General features: G+C 33.4%; 1 protein-coding gene across 13 annotated transcripts; it reads right to left on the reverse strand.

Moving 5' to 3' along the window:
- Positions 1-170: 170 nt before the first annotated feature.
- Positions 171-20,926, reverse strand: LOC100373481 (DAZ-associated protein 1-like). Of its 13 annotated transcripts, XM_085507122.1 has the most exons (13): positions 20,798-20,926; positions 19,618-19,825; positions 16,005-16,157; positions 14,866-14,914; positions 13,485-13,567; positions 11,164-11,398; positions 10,505-10,714; positions 10,179-10,226; positions 5,871-6,059; positions 4,957-4,989; positions 4,339-4,437; positions 3,381-3,423; positions 1,669-1,768 (listed from the first exon to the last, which is right to left on the reverse strand). In XM_085507122.1, the coding sequence occupies exons 1-12, from the start codon at positions 20,818-20,820 to the stop codon at positions 3,407-3,409; spliced, it is 1,347 nt and encodes a 448-aa protein (XP_085363248.1). In that variant the 5' UTR covers positions 20,821-20,926; the 3' UTR covers positions 1,669-1,768; positions 3,381-3,406. The 13 variants fall into 13 exon arrangements, with proteins under 13 accessions (XP_085363241.1, XP_085363237.1, XP_085363236.1 ...); XM_085507115.1 differs by lacking the exon at positions 3,381-3,423 and having other exon boundaries at positions 171-1,768; positions 5,946-6,059; XM_085507111.1 differs by lacking the exon at positions 3,381-3,423 and having other exon boundaries at positions 171-1,768; positions 4,957-4,986.
- Positions 20,927-21,757: the final 831 nt, after the last annotated feature.

A 21,757-nucleotide genomic window follows, 5' to 3' on the forward strand; every position in this document is an offset into this window, starting at 1 on the left:
ATAGTGGTAATTCGGAAGTGATGACAAATTTTTTGATTATTACTAATTTGGAGCATGAAAGATCAGGGAGAAACAGCACACCCAATCAATATGAACTATCAGAAGTGTTCACCTTTTTAGCAGTATTATAATTAATTGAGTGAAATTTAAAATAAAAAGGACAAAACAAATTTCTTGTAAAACGTTGTCTTTAATGTTTTGCCAATGTATAGTACAATATATAGCATAGAGGACTTGCCACCTGTTGGGTTAAAGTGGAATAATATAGACATGTTTTTTTTGTACAATTCTAAATCATTGCATTTTAAGATACTATGAAACACTTTAAAACTAATATGTGCATATCAGTTTCAAAAAATATCTTCCCAAACTGCAACGGTGGTGAGCTAGGGTAAGATGTTACATGCTATACACTTGTTTTATTGCAACTGAAGGTTCTTTGAATAAAATATGTGCACATGATTCAAGAGACATCTGTCTTTTGTGTAAATAAGTTGTACAAACTTGTTAAAGTTGAACTTTGGGATATATAATGACACATTACATACAAGTATATTATGCTTGGAAACACACCAGACATCTGTCAGCAGAATGGTGAACTTCAATATTACCTTCCAAGGTAAATCTGTTTTGATTATGACTTTTTTAGTTGCAGATTTACAATGTATTCATTATGTACATGTACAGCATACATATTACATTTGTCATGATCAGGTAAATAAAATAAATTGCACCGATATTTACAATATGTGAAACCCTGTAAATTACAGCTTCAAAGTAACAAAAAACAATCTCTCAAACTAAATAATAAAAGTTTAGATATACAATTTGAATAAAGTATTTGACCCCACACGATTGCATTTTTCCCTTTTTGTGAATGAATGATATTAATAGTGAACCGACAAACTAAAGGCAAACTACATTTCTTGCAATATCTCTTGAATCTTACTCGAGCACCATATTGTCTACTTGTACAATATTCTAACGTGGCAAAGTGCATCTTTTCTCTTGTTTTTTCTCCATCCAGCTCTACGGGCTGACTGAACATAGAGGTAATAAAATTTGAACAACACGTTCAGAGCAACCATTTTTTAAAAATAAGGGTAACCTATCATTACATGTGCATTAGTTGTACACCTATATGGTGTAAAAATAAATTGTATATTAAAAAACAAACCACATTTGCTCTATTAGACGCATCTTCGAGCTTCGAGCATAGTCATCTACTTTAATTTCAAGAGACAACTTTTCTTGAATTCTGCGAGTGGCAGTGAAAGTTTTGACTGGTTTTCTATGCATTTATAATAGAGCAAGTATAGTACTACTGGTGTTTTGTTCCTCACATCTTGTTTCATCACATGCTTGTAAAGCTCTTCTGCTAAACTGTTTATGTATGTTTTACTCCACTAGATTGGCACCACCTCAGATCATAGAGCATATTCTCCCAAAGTTTTCTTTGCTCACAGGATTTGTATGACAACCTTTGGTGATGTTTTGTAAGCAGCCCTCTAACCTTGTTGTATACAAGACTTGAAAGGAACACAAACATAACAGCACATCTATCTTCGGTATGGATGAAATGATGGAACTGACAAGTGATTTGCAACAGTGCCACGTCCATAGTTGGCTGCTGCAGCAGCCGCCGCTGCCGCTGCTGCAGCAGCAGCATACTGCGGTTGTGGTGTTGGTGGTTGTGGTGTTGGTAGCTGCGGTGTCTCGCTCCGTGGTGGATAAGCACCCTGTGGTGGTGTTGTACCATAACTACCACCTGGAAAATATAATATTTAAAGATTGTTTATTACAACAATATTGTATAGTGTCAATGCAATAATTTTGCATATAGACAACTCGTATATTAAAACTGCTAATGAATTAACTGATGACATTAGAACATTCATCAAAACATAGGTAGTCATTTTGAGAAATAACTTAAACAGCTCCCATATTGTTAAAGATGCAAGTGTCTGAAGAGATGTGTGTAAAGAATACTAGTATAGCTTAAATTTCTTTTTGTTACATACAAAAACAATACATCTAACAGACAACAATGTACAATTATGACATTTTCGCGTTACCGTGAAATAGTAAGCTAGATTTTTGCTATAGTTTTTTCTACCTGTTAGGACTGAACAAATTTGAAATAAGTTCAGAAAATTGATCATTTCAAGAATACCTCATGGTGGATTAAAAATATAATGCATTTGAAAATGATACTGTTCCATTTTGTGTATTGGTATTCTATGATTATTAAGCTTATACCACTCTTGATCTTTTATTCTGGCTGTAAACTGCTATAATTGTAAATCCTACAAAACTTGTTAAGCAACATTTTATCACAAATTTTGTAAACCGATATTGTAAACTTCTGAACGAACAATGTTTGAGCCTATCAATGTTTGAGCTAATGGGGGATGTTTGGTTCATCAATATAAATTCAAGTTATTCCATCATTAGTGAAATGGCAAAGCTTTATAGTATTTATGTAAATTAAGGCCAGTGTGTCATGGTGTCATTTTTCATTGTCAGTGTGCATTATGACCCTCAATTTAGTGGGTATAAAACTTGTAAACGTCACTTTCCCTTCAGTCATATGGCAGTTTACAGGGTTCTACGAATGTTTACGATTGTAAGGATATTTCAGAACATGTAATTACCCAACCATAATTTTAGGAATTGAACATGTGCTAACTTGTAGGATATAACGGTATATACTACCGGTAAATGTTTTCATCGCATCTGAATGCTTGCCTCACCTTCATTCTTTTTTCATTTAGAACCATTTTAATGAGTACATATTAGATCAGCTGCTCATGGGGGTCCCTTTATAGAATTGTTTCGGTTTAATGTCAATGAATTGTGTTTCAACTAAGCAAAGATTCGAAAGTTTTGTAGTTATTTTTATAAAGGTGAATATTTAAATATTCACATATTATTCATACTACCACAATCTGCATGTACTAGAATTGTGCAAAAATACCAATTAATCTAAAGTATCATTTCAAAGTAAACACCAAGTAACAAACTGGTTCCAAAAATGGCATTTTTGAATGAATCTCTCCAAACCAACAATAACCACAAAGAGGGGTCACCATATCAATACAACTATGACACACTTATTATATGCCAATAATGTAAGGGATAACAAATTGTGAGAAGTGTATGTCAAATAACAAGATATTATGAAGGCAGAGAAATTAGTAAAAGATATCTAATATTACCCACTACATGTACACAGAATGTCTTTTCATTGGTGTTTGGCACCATCTTTTCATCACTACCAGACACATGCTTAGATGCAAATTGTTCTCCTATCAAACCCTGTGTATATTTATTGGCTATAGTAGAAAAGTTAATATTGAGAAACAGGAGAAATTTCTTGCCTTGAACTGGAGGTACAAAAATTCCACTAGAAATTGGTAGCATCTACAATATTGGACAAAAAAGTTAAAAGAGAGAAGACAAGATTCTATATTTAGTAATTTGGAAGACCTTGACATGTTGAGACGATGCCTCAGATAATAACTGACAGTTTTTTTGAAATTAAATTCTAATTTATTTTCATGAAATAACATGCATCTGCAGATTGGCTGGCAGTGATGAAGAAATTAATAATGGCCGAAATCGATAATATATATTTTCCAAATCTTTTTAGTGAATTAGACTTACTGAACTATTACAAAAATGCCACACATGGGTAATATTAGCATGCAAGTCAAAATGACAAAGTATACTTAAAAATATCCGAAACTTGCATGCTTCAAATTAACCTTGCAAAAGCAGCAGCCGCAGCACAGCTTTGTTATCACTATAAATTGGCATACAGGATCATTTCAAAAATACTTTGTCATTCATTACACAGAATCTAAACAACACATGTATACAAGGGGAAAGAATTAGTGTAGAGTGTGATGTCCATGTAGATACTTACCCTTACCCTTCCAATCACATAAATAAAACATGAATTCTAACATATGTAATGAAATGCACATGCTTGTTGACAACTGATACATAAATCTTAACATACATGTACCCTTGTTGAAATAAACACATACATGCTTTTAAAAAATTTACACATATGGTGTATTAAATTGCAAATCATGCACATACAAAATAGAGAAAAGCTCTATGAGCTCAGAAGCAATAACCCGGCCTTACTAATTCAGGCCAACAAGTGCAGGAAAAATACAAAAAGTATTACAAGTTGGTTTATTTAGCAGCCAAGTTTACCCACCTAGTGCCACAAGCAAGCTTTTTCAAACTGACTTAACTTTACATAAAGGAGCGATGATTCAACAATAATTTTTCACATGCTGATGGATTACAAATCAGCTTACTCACCAGGTGGAGCAGCAGTGACAGCTGTTGTATATCCATTACTAAATGCTACTCGCTGTGGACCATAACCAGATGCTTCCTGTGCATAGCTCCCCATTGAACCTACAACACATCAATAACTTACTATTCCCATGATAGATAGGTAAAAACAACAGGTACTGTAAAATCTGTATTAAAAGCCGCGGCTTCTATTAAAATGGTACAATGCAACAGAGGGGATGCGGCTTCTATTAGAGCATCTACATATATGAGAAATGGTGAATTTTTGGGTGTCAATTGTTCAAAAAGAATGGGTGCAGCTTCTATTTGGGATGCAGCTTCTAATACAGATTTTACGTAGTACCCAGAGTTTTATCATCCAAAGCTAGATTTAGCAGACAGGTATATACTGTATTGTCAAATATTAATGTCTAATGTGAGAAATGCAATTCCAAACTGAAGACCAAATACTCACAGGGCAGCCATTTCCTGTGAAACATGCTGTTTTATGAAAGCAGGAGAAAAAAACTTGCTCAAAGCTTTTTTTCACAACAGAAGACATGCAAAAATGTTGTGACACAGATGTTATAAATGAAACTGCTCAGTAGCAGTTTTTTTTCCCCAGTGTCAATAAAATATTACCTGATTGTTCTGTTTGCATACTGTTGTAAACTTCTGGACGCAAGAATGAGAGAGAAAAATTGGAAAGAAGAAAAAATATGTTTGTTTGTGATCAAAAAAATGCAGTCAGAAGATATGCTCAAGAAACACTGAGGATAATTAAAAATCAATATACATGCATACTATTGACATCCTCCTACAGAAAGTGAAGAATCAAGCAATAAATGAACATTGTACTAACAGCATGAACCAAACCATATACCTAGGGATGACCAGTTATGAAACTAGCATTATACAATGACTACCAAGCATGTCAATAATAATAAATAAATTTGAGGTAATTATTTTGTTAACAGTATGACTTGTTTGATGCAACGGAATGCAAAGTGTTAAGTTTCAAACTTGCAAAATACCTAAACGCCCTGTTCTGAAAAAAGGTCCAAACACGTAACACACCTCTACAAAAATATTTTTTATTTCAGACATTTCCAATTTTGCTTTAGTGTTCACTAACTATAATGATGGTTGTGGTGCAGAGTTTCTTCTGTGAGAATTAGAAGGCTTCTCTCTGGCATGATTACCATACAAGAAGTGAAAGTAGAGTATATCTAACAAGAACAAGCAATATACTACAGAAACAAGAAAATCCCAAACACTGTCTGTCCTCTAAATAGCCTAAACAAAATTGCAAATCCACAAATATCATAAATTTAGATTTTATAGATTGTAGACAAGATGAATATGAAGATACAAGTAAGAACACAAAAAAAAGACTTCCTTTTATAGATACATAAAGTTCTAGTGTGGAGTTTTTTGAAGTTCCAAAGGTAGTTAGATTGACACTATAAAACTGAGTAGACCATTCCGATTACGGTACTATCATGTGTCATTCTACATGTGCAAATGAATTGTGATGTGTGCCCCTCTGTGCTCACCATAAGTACCTCCACCATAGTGGCTACTATAATCACCGCCACCAGTGTTTTCTTTGCTTGAAGGAGGGGCATTACCATAGTTACCAGGTGGTGGAGGTTGATTCGCATAAACAGCTTGTCCTGTCTGACTGGCATATGGATCAGGTGTTCCAGGATATCCTACATATCCAGCATACTGTGGCGGTGCACCTTTAAACAAAACAAACAGACATTACTAATAAAATATGTAAAATGTGTGAAACAGATACAGCAAGCGAGTTGAGTCAAGCTATTTAGGGGGGGGGGGGGTTGTACATGTATAAGTTAATTCCAGTCCACGTACAGTACCACCTAAAATATTAAGTTGTTGAACTTTGCTTATCAAAATTATCCTCACCACTTATTGCCCATGGAAAGTGTTAAGTATTAAGCATTCACAGAATGATTAAAACAGTGAAAATATTGATTAAGACAAACAAATCAGGTCTGATAATATGTAGATACAAAGGTAAATATTATAATCAAGGGTTATCGTTATTATATATCTTAATTTTCTCTCCGTTTAATAATATACATAACTCAATATGAAAAGAATTTATGGCAAGAAAAGTATACAATAAAATAGAGGGTAGGCTGGTACTTGATCTGACAAATAGCCATCTGGAACAGGATCAAAGCAAAATACAATTTGCATCTATGGAAATAATACATTGTCTTTTGTACAAAGTTGAATAAATTTAGTTTAAGAAAAGATGACTGATAACAGTATTTTTGACATACAAAATGGCCACAAATTCAAACAAATCTACCCCCCCCCTAAACATATGTGCTTTAGTGGACCAACATGTGGTTTGAACAGAACTATTCTTTGCTACTTAAAATTACAGTTCTGCACACATGATTTTCACACCATTCTGGGGTAAAATATGCCCACCAAATAGCCATGTAAAAAAAAAAGATACCGTTGAGAAAATGTGTCAGACAGACTAATAATGGCCAAACAGAAATCAATCCATAACCTGCTGACAAATATGAAATCTAGCTTATGAATTTGAAGGTTTGAATTTAGTAGCTCTAGTTTGTTAATGACACTTAAAGTTCATGTGAAAAGCCAAGGTCTTTTCATCATTAAAAAAAATATAACATTTATGGATTAAACAATTATATGATCAATGATATAAATCAGATCAGCTCACCACCAAGATTTTTTTTATTTGTATGTGAACACTTGAATGTTTTTGGTAAAAATATACTTAGTTTTATAGATTTTATCAATGTAGTAACAACATTTTGAGCATAGATATTACACGAACAGGTTTAATTTATATCAATGGTTTTGATGAATCTATGCTTCAAATGAAAAAAAAACAACTTAATGTTATAAAATCAGAGAAAGCTTAGAAAGAACTCCATGTGCTGAGAGAGTATTGGAGACACATTAAAAATAATTCGAAATTACTTGTACTTGAGATATTCATGGAAAAGCTGAAAACTAATTATGCAAATCAGAAAATTAATATAAACAGATTTGAGTGTAAAACTAATGAGGTCTGTGCAATATAACAGATCATCTATGTACCAAGTTTTATTGAAATGTGATTAGAACCACAAAATTATGAATTATAATGTTAATTAGGTAATTAATATGAACAGATTGTAACCCACAATTAATTGGGCCTGTCTATTGTCTGTGTATGTGACAAATAGTACTTGAGATATCAGTGTGAAAGTTGAAAATTGGTTAATTGTGTGAAAGTTGAAAATTGGTTAATTATGCAAATTAGGTGGTTAATATGCATAAATATTTACCAAAAACTAATTGGGTTTCTGTATAGTTCTAGATTTATTTAATTTAATGCGCTATCCTGGCGTCAACCAGGCTCGGTCGAACACAAGCACCTGCGAACCTTAACCAAGGTCCCCCCAAAGTTGCATTCGTTACTGAATGAATCTCGGCCAGTGGAATTGGCCTTCCCATTGAGTCTGTGGCACACTCACCCAGGGTAAGGGTCGACCTTTTAGGTGTTCAGCCTAAGGTAGTATTTGAACTTGGGTCTACCGATCATGAGTCTGATGCAAAAACTACTATGCTACCAGTGACCGGTAAAATATTGTTTGTTTTTATGTGGAGGCATCACGTGATGCATGTTTTATTCACAGTTCAGTCAGAGGTCACTGACATAGTCAAAACTAAAATAAAAGCATGTGGTCAGCAACTAACGTTACGGAAATGATACAAGAGGTTTTCGAATTAGATAATAGAATAACTGCTTTAACTAAGATATAACTGTCAAGTGAAGACAGGACATACTGTGCATGCTCTGAGTTCCAATGGCCGTCAAGGAAACAATTCATCACCGAACATAATCAGTCAATCTTCATAATTGGATAGGGATCATTCATGAACCGAGCATTCAGATGAATATGGCTTGCTTGTAAGACAGCAATGAGTATCTGTGTGAATACATTTCCGGATAACTACGATACTTCTCAGCATTGTTTACATATGTAAATTACTTCTTTGTTCGATGAAGCGATGCTGATGCATCATTGTCGCGATAATGTGGCCACAATGAAGCGAAGCAATAAACTTCTTAATGCTGCGACATTGATGTGATGCTGAAGCCATAACAATGCCATAATAATGCAAAGCTGACGCTGAAGTGAAGCCAAACTACGTGATAACTGTACTGTAGTATGGTCAGAAAAATAAGATGGCCACCAGTCGGCCATCTTTGATCTGATTGTAAAACAAATTGTCATGGACCAAAAACTGACAAAGCAAGATACCACATTTAAAAAAAACAAAATGGCTGTCAGTCCGCCATCTTGGATTGATTCAGTAAACTACTGCATGTTCATATGTCCCAGATAAATTACTTGGCACAGAATGAACAGATTTGGTCTGGATTTGGAGTTCTGAAATATGACTCTGGACAGATGAGGACCGAATTTTAAGTTCCTGTTTCGAACTTCCTTCGATCGGGGACGAATAATACAGCAACAGCAGCAGCAGGTCATCATGATGCAGTGTTCAATATGTGTCTCATGCTACATGTACATTACATGTAAGATGCATTGGTTGTTTGTACAATATGTGAAAAGAAACTGCATGTCATCCACAAATGAACACATATTTATTATCATCAACCCCTGCAAGGGCATGTTCAATTGTTTAATAAGAGTTTATTAAATAAAATACTCTGTACCATTAGTAGTCATTCTCATATTAAACCTTAACACAATTCTGCTACGTAAAAAATAAAAATAAATGAGATAATTTGAATAAATGAGATAATTCTCATATTCAAACACCTGGGTCATACCCGGCCTGCCCTTTCCAGCCCTATTCAGACCTACTTGACCTACAATAAGCAAATTTGTAGTAGGTCTGAACCTAACTGCCTAACAGCACATCAACACAATGCATCAATTGCGATATCACAACATGTTTTGTGTCACCATGGGCGGCAGTCCTCGGTACAAGATATTTCTGGAGGTCGGGGTTTGTTTTTTATAGGCAGTCTAAATTTTGCCTTGAATAAACGTTTACAGTAGTTCTTTCTTTCAGCGCGAGTCTAATTGGTTTCTGTTTTGATAGTTTGTGTCACTGGCAATTGAATAATAAAAACTGCAAATAACCGATGTGCAGCAAATTGGAATAAATCTTCATGGCCTAATGCTGCATTTGTTTTTCAGATTTAGCGACACCGCACTCCACTCTTTTCACTGGTATTTAGAACAGTGCTTTTTAAGGCAAGACACACTGCAAAATGAAGCTTGCACACAAATAAATCGACACATTTTAGAGACAACTATCTTGTCTTGACAAATCAATGTAAAGATAACTCTGTCAATCCTAAAAAAACAACAGCTTGAAGGGTGTGAACAAGATCGGTTTGCATCGCTGTTTCTATGCAAATTCGTGCAGTCGTCCTGGGACGTACTGTCTAGACTTTAAAACTGCAAAATTGAGTTTTATGCATGTGGTTTAGTGCGGTTTGGGTTAACCGAGGTTTGACCCATGTGTTTGAATATGAGTGAATTGCATGAGATGACAATACTAAATTTCCAATTTAAAGTTTGGCTTAATGACTTCGGTATTGAAATCCTTACTCGGGTTCATACTAAATACATAATGCTAAATAGAAAATGAGAATAAACATCTAAATTGAAAACAAATAAAATTAACCAGAACATATAATAAATACTCAATACTAACAATCACTGTCAACATAGTAGGAAAGAAGGAAAACAGAAAAGGCAAAAGACTGAAAGTGAAGGAAAAACACCAGGTATAAATACCAAAATGAGGGAAGGAAAGATTACCTGGTTTATTTTTCTCTGTACTACCGCCACCAGATTTGTCCTGTCCTCCTATAATCAGTGCAAAACAGTTCAATTACACCTAGACCATCATTCTAAATACAAGACCAATTCAGAACACCACCATCAACAAAAACACCACCAAGAAACAAACTAATCTACCATTTAAGCCCATTTACATAGATAAAGAACAAAACAAAACACACTTTCCCATCACCATTATAAGTTACAAAAGAACCACCTTTATCAAGAGATAAAATACAGAACATTTAACAGTGTAGAGGAAAGTATGTTATGCTATATGATGTAGTAGCATGGTTTCAACTTACCGTACGTTGGCTGTGGCTGTGGTGTTTGTGGATGTCCATACGGAGCTGCTGGATTGAACGTTCCTGGAGGTGGTGGGCCATAGGGTGAATGTGGAGGTTGACCACCATACCCACTAGCAGCAAATGTCACTGGAGTTCCTGGAGGTGGTGGATGTCCTCGATTTCCTTGCTGTGGTCCAGCATAACCACCTTGCTGTGCACTAAATGCAGCTGCAATAGGAAATCATGAAATTACTCAGAGCAAGAAGAGTACATAGCATATACATACTACAGGCTAAAAACATGTGGTGGAAGGTATACTGTGACCCACATGCACAAGTTACATGTTTTTGTGTATTTTTCACAGGTACATGTAGATTTGTTAATTTTGAACCAAACAGACAGACCATTGAATCCCTGTTGGATCAACAATTATGTATTTTTACACTGCGAAAAATGACAAAAGTTGACTTGTTCCTATGATTTGAAACAGTTTAAACATTTTTGACTGTTTTTGTTGTTTTATGGTCACAAATATTCACAATACTAGAAATCTAAAGATCATCTGGGTAAAAAAAAAAAGGAATCCTTTAGAGAATTTAGTAGATTGGATGTTGCAATCTATCTAACAGCGAATTATACAAGAATAAAACTGCAAATAATTAAGCCTTGTACACTACCTGGTGGTGGTCCATAGGCAGGCGCTTGAGGGGAAACCCATCCACCCTGACTGTAAGCAGTTTGGGGTGTAGCAGCTGGAGGAGGGCCAGTCGGACTACCTCCCATTCCTGGTCCCCAACCTTGACCTCCCATCACTTGATTAACTGAAATGTGGGGAGGTGTTGGCTGTTGTTGATGGTTTGGCATTTGTTGTTGAGTTCTCACATCTCTTGGCTCAGCCTTTTTACATTCCACCTGAGATGAAAGCAAGGTGAAAATGCCAGTAAAAAAAAAATTCAACTAATAGTAACTAAAGACAAAAGCATAAAAGCAGGAATTTCAAGATAAATAATTTCACTCTAAAATTCATCGGCAAATCTCATTTTGACAGTGATTTCTTAATTTAGTGACAGCCAGGTTAAATTACGATTTTCGCTTATATTAAAATAACTTATCTTGAATTTCCTAAAAAAAAGAATTAAACAAGATGGAGTATACAATCTAAATATCCTTCTCAGTGGCGTCCTTTTCTTTAGCTTCCATCACCAACAAGCTCCAACCATCAAATCCAGTAATTTAGATTGTCTACAATTTCCCATAAAATTCTTCCTCAGTGAATCAATGCTATAGTTTTGAATTATTACAATTTTCACAAAGCAGGAAAAAGAATGTTATAAGTTAATCAGAATGTAAATGTATTGTAAATGTGTTCAGCAGAACATCATGAATTTTGGCAAGAATAAATCATTGCTTATTTTCATCCATTTGTGTCACAGCAAGCAGGTCAATTTAAACTTTAAATTGCAAATTAAGTTTGTAAATCCTGGGTAAGTATTACACTGATTTATTGAGAAAGAAATTCTTCTTCACCCATCCATGTATATTCTCAGATTCAAAAAAACAAATCCAGGAATATTCCATGCACCGAGTATTTTGTGAGTAGGACTCGTATTAGTAGCCAAAGATAGTGGAGTCTACCCTCTTACCTCACAGCAAGGCTATAAAGAAAAAAACAAATCAAATAGGACAGACTCCTTTATAATGAAATAAAGAATAACTAATAAAAGAATCTAGTACTAAATAAATTAAACTACTTGGAGTGATATACGTTTAACACATGAAGCTTAAACTGAAATATAACACTTAGAACTATTAAGACAGTAAGTAATAATACTATTGATATATATTCTATATCTTTAAATTCAGAAAAATCCAAATATTAAGACAAAAATTCATACATTAAGCATGCTATAGACTATATAATGAATCAGTTATGTGTTCATTCTTAGGCCTATTTTAAAAAAATAATCAAATACAAATAGGAAATAAAATTAGTAAAGACAGAATAAAAGAATTTTGGGTTAATTTTGATTACTGTGGCTATGAATAAGGCACTTGGTTTTTTATGTTATGCCCCCCCCCCTTGGACTGGATAATTTAAAAGACATTGGCGTGGGATCTACTCCAAGTGCTTAACTTATTTTGAAAAGAGGAGAACATAAAGGTATCAAACCTATGGACATGGGACATAACAAAAATAAATAAAATAAACGAGAACAGAAAGCAAGCATTGGGACAATTACATCAATATGTTGGTGCTGAATCTGAAGCAAATGTGTCGCTTTATCCATGTTTTGTTTGTTCGAGCATGATCACAATTTAAATTCAACAACTTTCAATTAATGCCATGGCTCAGAAAAAGTATTTGTGTTTCTTGTCATAACACACCTCAGTTTAAAAATGAACTTGTTACAACTTGTTTTTTTAGGTTTTTATCAATTTCAAAAAAAAAAAAAATTGACCATAAATTTTTTCTCTTCTCTTTTCTGGGCCTAATACTTATAATATAAATAAACAGAATAAAGCAACACTTTACCTCCCTGGATAGACCCCAGAGCAGTTTTAAAATGGCAGGCTGCAAAACTTGACAAAGCACGACTTATTAAAGACTCGCTCAATTCAAATTTACACATTTTGAAATAAAACTTCTGTCAAAGAAGATGGGTTTGTTTACAAGTTTATAGTATATTTTCTGAGACCTGAACTTTCTCTGCCATATGTTTGGCTTTGGGGCCTTTCCCCTGGAATTGAGAAATGACAAGAATATATAACAGGACACAGGTGCAAGTAGTGATATTTTAACCATGTCATGTATATACATATAAATAAATCTATCAAACCAAGAAAAATGTAAACATAGTTTACATTTTTTGACAAGCCAGTTAGACAACAATCAATATTAATTTCCACAAAGCAAGAGAATAGCTGACATGGGGAACACTACAGGCAGCTTAGTGTTTATTATATATTCTTGGAAATAGAGAGAGAACTACAACTACACCGTTTTGCCATTGATGGTGTGGTAACGTATGGTGCACACTTTCTCCACGATGTCCTCGCTTTCGAATGACAAAAAGCCGAAGCCTATTCATCAGCACGGTAACCATAGTAATAGAAGATATAAATAAATACCAGAATTTGTAACAATTTAGCAAAATTCTGTAAAAACTACTGCACTGTAGTAAAGTGAAGCGTACCATGTAAGCTTGTGAAGTACATGTACTGTATGTGTAACATCCAAAGAAATATTAATTTTAAAAAAACCATGCATATAAGCATATTTCAGAATACCAGAAAGAAAAAAGCATGGACTGCCATTCTGAATTACTTGAAAGGATGTCAACCAATTCTAAGATCACCTTCCCTTTTTCTACAAGTGAATATATTTTGTTGCATTCACCATGCCATGTGGGGTTTTTTCGCACAAAGAAAAGGAAGAAAATTTAGAAAAGTAAGCATGAGCAGAGAATACAATGTGAGAAATGTGCAATCATTGTTGTGACAAAGAATGTTGTAGTTCACAGCAGAATGGTCACAGGACACGCACACAGTGCAGCAGTTTATACAGAATGGGAATCATATAGGTAACAGCCTGGATAACCTAGTGAAAATAAATAGTAAGAGAACTGGGAAAAATATGCAGCAGTATTATTAACATTAGTACAACTAATAAAACAATCTATTCTACAATAACATCATTCTCTAACTATTCACGCAATATTTGATCCATCATGCAAGAACTGGTACCAATGGGTGAATGTACAGCACTCATTCTTAATGTTATTTTAAAGCAGATGTGCCCGAGAATTCAATTCTATAAAATACACAATAGAGAAAGTTTTTAGCTTAACACGCAACTATGTTCAAGATCGGCAATTCTGCACCCTTAACTACCAGAATTGCATGCTGGCTTTTTCAGTATCATAAATGAGGGAAAATGAAAAGCTTTACAGCTTGGTGTGGGTTAAAATGAAAATGACATGCCAAATACAGTAAGCATTGAACGTACAACTTTTGTAGTGCTGAACATTCTCCCTCATTTGCACATGCTTGACTAGATCTTAAATAGTACACAATAATTAAATAAAAATATCAACCCAACATTTTTTATGAAACCTCTCTAATAATATATAATTAGCTATTTTAATATCATACAATATATATGTCTATAATAGATATAATCATGGTTTTTATTTATATATTTGCATATGTTAGTCATAAGAGACAGACCCCTTTGCAGAGCCCTCTTACTAAAATGATCATATTCAAACAGATTTCATATAGCAGTTGGAAACTAACAGTTCTATGAATTTTTCAGACATGTCTCTTATGAAAAACAAACTATTTAAGGCTATAGTTAGCTTTAAATGAAAACACAGTACCTCGCGGCCTTTTTTGTTGTTGATCATACATCATAATAAACTCTGTAACCTAGAAACAGAACACAACAAAATTAAAGATTGTTTGCTGCTAATATCAGAGATGCTTTATTGATATTTTTTCCAGCATGTATCAACAGAAAAATATATATCAATAGTGCTTCGAGCAAATACCAAGCGTGATTTTTGGTTTACCCTCAAATGATCTCCTATCATACATGCATGTACAACAGCATTCACAATAAAATCTTTGTACTGACCACAGCATGTCTAGATAGCTAAGGTCAGTGGCAGCCTGTATGAAAGCATAAACATTTTATAACAGCTCTTCCAAGGGTTTGGATTCAGGATGAAAACGAATGCTAAAAATTTGTGTCAATGGAATGTGTGCATGTAGCACAATCGATTATGCAAATTTTTGAAAACACCACTGACAATATTTATATAGTTATGGTACTTGACGCATCACCCATGCTGGATAAGCCAGGAATTGAATGCACATGGTCAGCCTTTGAACCTGCAAAATGTACTCATAAATATTCATAAATTTATTTTGCAATGTAACGTTGTAAATCTGCGATATCTTCAATAAGTAAATGTTATGTGAACAATGGAAACAAAGCCTGAAAATTGTACACATTTGTACCGGCAGAATCAGTGACCAATGAATACATTGTAATGTGATCCTTGTGTTGTTAAATATCTGAATGATTGCACTCAAGTATTATGTGTGAAAAATGTTTTCTATTTTTTTTTCTTTCTCAGCTATGAGTTTTATACACCGAAAAACTTAGTAAGAGCATAGAACCATAAAGTTTGGTTCTCACAATCAGATTAATGGTTGGTTTACATTGACAGAATAATCTTCTAAAGGCAGAAAAACCAAAAAAGGTGATCAAGATGCCACATGGTGGTGTTCACAAGATTTGAACAAAACACTTCACAATATACTGTAAAATGACTAATTTTCACTAGGTTTAAATTTCGATAATCATTTAGATAATGTATTTTATGCTAAATTTTACATATTCACTGGGTTTTAATTTAGCGCATTTTCCAGTCAGCAAAATAAGCAAAATTAAAACCCAGTAAATAATTAATCCTTTTACAGTAATGAAAGATTCATATTCAATTAGACACACCTGCCCAAATTGTGAAAAGAAATTATTGATATCATCTTCATTGCAGTTTGGTGGAATTCCTCCAATAAAAACTTTCTTGACTCTTCCTGAGAACTGTCCCATTTGCTGAGTCTTTTGTTGTTGACTTCTTGGTGTGCATGGCTTAGGGTCAATCTAGAAAACAAGAATTAAAAGTGAGATATACCGAATTGTACTGTAAGAATTTAGAACAGTAACAAAGTTGTCAATGTGCTGAAGTACAAATGTACAATGTATAAAAAACTGAAAAGTAAAGCAAAACCAAGTTCCATCAAGCACAATAGGTCAAAGGGCGTGGTCATTGCACTGTGTCCTGTTTGGCATGTAGCCACGTAGACATTTACATAAAATTCAAACATGTGATGTACGATGACCATCGCCCTTTAGTTACACTGTAAATGTAGGTCAAACAGTGTGTTTAGGTAACCTTGAAAACAAGTCTTTGTCAATGACAGACTCAGTTTTAATTTGTGCAACTATGTACGTGTGATATAAAAAATACAATTGTAATGTTTGAGAGCAAGTTATGTTGCAGGTGTTTGAAATGAATATTAATTTTACACCATGTATAATATAGTATGCTCACCATGGGTAGAATATGTGTTGGCCAAATATTGCAATAAAATCAATAAACATGAGTAGAATAATATGTGATAATATAAGAACTCAATTGATACAAAAATGACATTAGAATGCGGTTAATGTTTTGGCATGATGAATATATGGCCTTTCATACTGTTAACCAGGATGTGGGAGTACATGTAATGCATACTTTTTCTTGGGGCCATTTAAAACAGGGTGTGGCATGTCATAGCAACTATTTTAAATTTGGGCTAGAATTACAATTATTGTGAATAAATGGTCATGTTTTCGATGTTTTTGGAGTTGCCTCACTATGGCCAAATTATTTACCAATGAAAAAGAAAGAAAAGTAAATATTTTGGGTCAATTTTGCGCTACATAAACTATAAACTGCAAACTGTAAGTCATACAGACTCCATCGCTCCACCTTTAGTAAATTTACTGAAAATTATGCACTTTGTCAGTAGTAAATTATGATTTGAATCAAGAAAACTGACAAGTAAGTATCAGGACTTATAAAGGAAATACAAACTCTTGCTTTCCTTTCTCAAAAATTTATTTAACTAACACTTCAATTGATTGTAGCTTCATATCCATAATTCATACAGTCACTCATGACCTACAGTATCAATTTCATTTATACAGAAATAACATGTTTCCATATGCTTTAATATCAATTTCCAGGTTTTTGTTTTTTTTGTGTGTGTGTCTAATTCAAGCCACAAAAACAACCTACATCTTTAAAAAAAATTATCATTAGTTTATATATATTATTTCATAATTAGTGTCAATTTTATTCATGAAAACACTTTGTATTTAGTGAATAGCAATGATAAATGTACCAGTGCATTTCTATTAGACTAACAATCCACACCGAGGTATCATATAATGTAATACAAGTATTAATCTTTTGAATGAATACAAAACTAATTCTAAAAAGTAAAAAAAAAAGATATCCTGACAATTGCAGTACTAAAAACTAGAGGCCATTAGGGGATGTAAATATTCCTCCAAATAGTTCCATCGCAATTTCAATTAGTCCAAGCAGATTTTCAAAAATGTTGTCTTGAAATCGAGTGTCTGAGAATATTGAAGTTGAAACCTTGTAATCAATGATCTATTACACAATAAGAAAACAAAAACAACTGACATAGTAGAAATACTGTACAATAATTATGTCAATTATTTAATTTAATGTCTAGTTTAATGTCCTGTGTCCAATGCTATGACCAAGAGTAACAATTTATGTGTATTTAAATAATACAAAATATACGAGTCAAAAATGCGTACAGTTGTACACCAACACAAATCAAAGATTAATTATTAATATTATTAATTATATTTCACCCTTGTCTAAATTACAACATGGCATACTGTGAATGAATTATACACTATTATCAGCTGATAAGTCTGAATATGTTTGTTTAAAAAAGATTCAATTTGTAAAAGTGAAATATAATGTGTCAAAACATGTATCAGAGCTGCTGCAAATTCCGGGCTATCCATTATTTAGTTACAGACACAACACATGCTAAAACTAGAATGGCAGTACATTTCATTTTTAATGGCAGCTGAACAGGATATTGAAATTCAAAAAGATTCAACATAACTGTATCTAAATTACAGTACACATTATAGCTTGTTTGAAATGAACTTCCAAATTGACAAATTGCAAGCATTAATTACAGGCAATCCCCCTGGAGAATTTTTTTTTTATCTTAAACTATCTTAATGACATTTGTATAGCCATGAAGTACATACTAATGTCAAATTATACCCTACATTTTAATTTACTAACACACACTGGACACCACACAAATTCTGCTCTATACATAATTGACTAATGCATTAAATTAGTAACTTCGTTTGTTGTAGACCTATACATTATACAAATTCCAAACTGAAATTTTGTATAATATAAATCAAAACAATCTCATTAGACTATACTGTTAACTCAAAAAATGCACTCAGTAATAACAAAATCTTTATTGCTATCGTATCATTCTTTATACAATAAAATTTTATTAAACTTGTTAATAACAATTTTTTGCGGTCATTGTTCATTTAAAGTTAACACAGAAAAAATAAATGAACAATGAACACCAATATTGTTGTGAGATGCCAGCAACAGCAGTGTTTACATTTGTCACAATTTGCACGCTGAGTCTCATATGGGTCTTATGCAACAAGCATAATGTGTACAAACATTCAATGACGACTGGGATTTTTTTTAACCAAGAGGCTTAATGTCTAGTGACGTTAAGTACCTAAATTTTAATTTTTCAAGTGCCATTAGCATTAAGAGCAGAAAACTAATTATGGTAGTCAGTGGCCGTCCCTGCTGTACTTAGGACAAATCTATGTATGAAGGAATTTTTTCAGAATATGATCATACTGTATTAAATAATGCAGGATATCATTTTTGTCCGGACACAATGCATTGTGGGTAAAATATTAATATATCGTATTTGAAGTGTATTTCCAACAGAAGCGCATATGAACCCTTTGTTGTATACTGAATCATTAAAATATTATTTACATGCATTTGGACCATAGAAACACCACAGTAATTCACGTAATTTTACTAATAGAGCAAATATGATATATTTTGTTTTTGTAATTACTTTTTGTGCTAGGTGACAATTCCTGACAAGACTGTCACTGTTGTCTTTTCAAAATTTGTTGATTATTGTAACCAAAACTTGCTTTCAAACCATATACACTAATACAGTACATATGTAGGGCAGGCACTGTAGAAGATGAAATATTTGAACTGTGTTTAATTTTAGTGAATTAGATCTTATAGGCATATTCACTAGGATTTCAATTCACTGGATCGTAAAGGAGGCTATATATTGTATTCTTAAATGTGTATATTCACTTAGTAGTGCATTCAGCTATCAGGTAAATAAGCAGAAAATAAAACCCAGCAAATAATTAAGCCCAGTACAGTAATTCATGATTGAAGCCATTTGAATAAATCCACAAAGTTCATTCATGAAAATCAACTTACAGTTCTGCCGTCTAATATATGAGGAGCACCAGCAAGAGCTGTTTGCACACACACTGGATCTTTGAATTTAACAAACCCAAAACCTCTTGATCTTTGCGTAATTGGGTCTTTCATTATAACACAGTCAATGACTTCTCCATATTTCATAAAATGTTTCTGTAAACTGTCTTGAGTACTTTCCCAGCTAAGGCCACCAACAAATATTTTTCTGTAAAATTATATTAAAATATCAAGGTGATGTTAATGATTTAAGAATTTTAAAATTCAAGGCCATCACTTACAACTACTGCTCCATAAAGTTGAATGATGTGGGCTTTTTAGGCAGTACGGTAATATTCAAAGAAAAAGATGAAAAATAAACTAAATATATTGCAATGCATTTTTTCCCATTATTATACTTGAGTATACACAACTTTAAAAAAATTGTATTCACGTGGTATAAAGCACAATAATTGAAAGTAAGGTCGCCATAATGAAATCAAAAGAGCACAATTTAGTGAATTGATTGGTCTTTTTTTTTTATACATGGCTGTTCAACTAAATTAAGCAATAACTACTACATGTATTTGAAACGAATTCATTGTTATGTGCACCGTACTGTTTGTTATCATAAAACTTCTTTTTATTTGCAGTCTACCAGCTTTTCAATAAACATAAGCTACCATAACGTACTCTGTTATCCTCTATGGAAAAATGCCCCGCCCACCCTCATCTCCGGAATCAAGCAAATTTAAAAATTAAATATACCGTCCAACAATTTAGAAAATAAGGCGGCTACAATTTCTACTTTGTGTGAATAATGACTTATTTGTGATACGAGGCTCTGGTAGAATGACTACTTGTAGTTGTCCGCACATAAAAGTGATTGTACGTAGCCCAGCCGGCAAAATTAATAGTGCGACACAATATGTTTTACTTTATCATGTGGAATATTACGTTTTACAGAAATACGAGTAGCTACAAATATTTGAAGTGTTCGGATAGAAACTAGGATTACACTAGTGTCAAATGTAATATGAAACAAACGGAATAATTCAACGATCACAGTTTGCAGGAGACTGATATACCGGCATCAGCTGGAATATACGCTTGTTCGTCGCATGCCATTATTTCAAATAAACGAACGCAATAATGGACAGCGTTTCCCCCATACTGTAGTATGATTTCAACCAATACTTACCCTATCTCTTCTCCCTGAGCCATTCTTGAAGTGTGTTGTAAAAAAAATATCTGAGGTAGAAAGATGCTAAAATTTACTACAAATATTATACAGGAAATGAACAGCCGGTCATCTAGTCTGCTCGAGTTTGAAACAAGATGGCGGCGAACACGGGGTTTCCCGTAGCTCTGAAGCAGGGATACGATATCTTTTAAATATACGTGGGATAAAAATGAGAAAAATTAAACGAATTAACAGATACAAATAACATATTATGGTCTTACTCTGGCGATGTTTAAAATTAAAATAAACTTTTCACAAAATACCCTCACACCTTTTCAGGGGTGGGAGCTTGTAGTTGAACTACTCGGTGTTCAAGTTCGTTTCCAGGAATAAACTTTAAAAATATACTTCTTTTTATTTACAGCTCGCCCGTCTACATGCTTTACCGGAGTTTAGTAATCCATAACTTAATAATAGGCAGAATCATAATTTTTGAGTTTGTCAAGTTGCTTAACGCATCGAATGATAATGCTCATTAGTTTATTTATCTAAAATCACGGAGCTATAGTTTCAAGGCGACATAACACAACACAAATTTGACACAAACATTTTTAATAATTGTTATTGTCAGAACAATTACATAGAACGAGACGTATAAGTAGAATTTGTCAATCTTTGAAGCCAAAGAACTTAGAAATAATTCAGGACAATATAACATACCCCATCAGTGATTATATATAATTTTTTCACTCTATGTCCGCACAAGCAAACTATTTCAAATATTACTGCATAGTATTTTCGCTACGAATCAATGGCAAAAGCCATCTAATACTGACAAAATGGCCACCATTCACTTATTAAATACAACCATGGTTTTTGTCCGAAAAATAGGTGGGTGACCCTTAGTAAGCTTGTTAATTATTGTTTTTATCAAGAGTATAATGATGTATTGCAAAATATATAAATTCTAGGCACTTT

This window comes from Saccoglossus kowalevskii, chromosome 13 (genome assembly GCF_978046115.1).
Source record: "Saccoglossus kowalevskii chromosome 13, keSacKowa6.1, whole genome shotgun sequence".
Lineage (NCBI taxonomy): Eukaryota > Metazoa > Hemichordata > Enteropneusta > Harrimaniidae > Saccoglossus > Saccoglossus kowalevskii.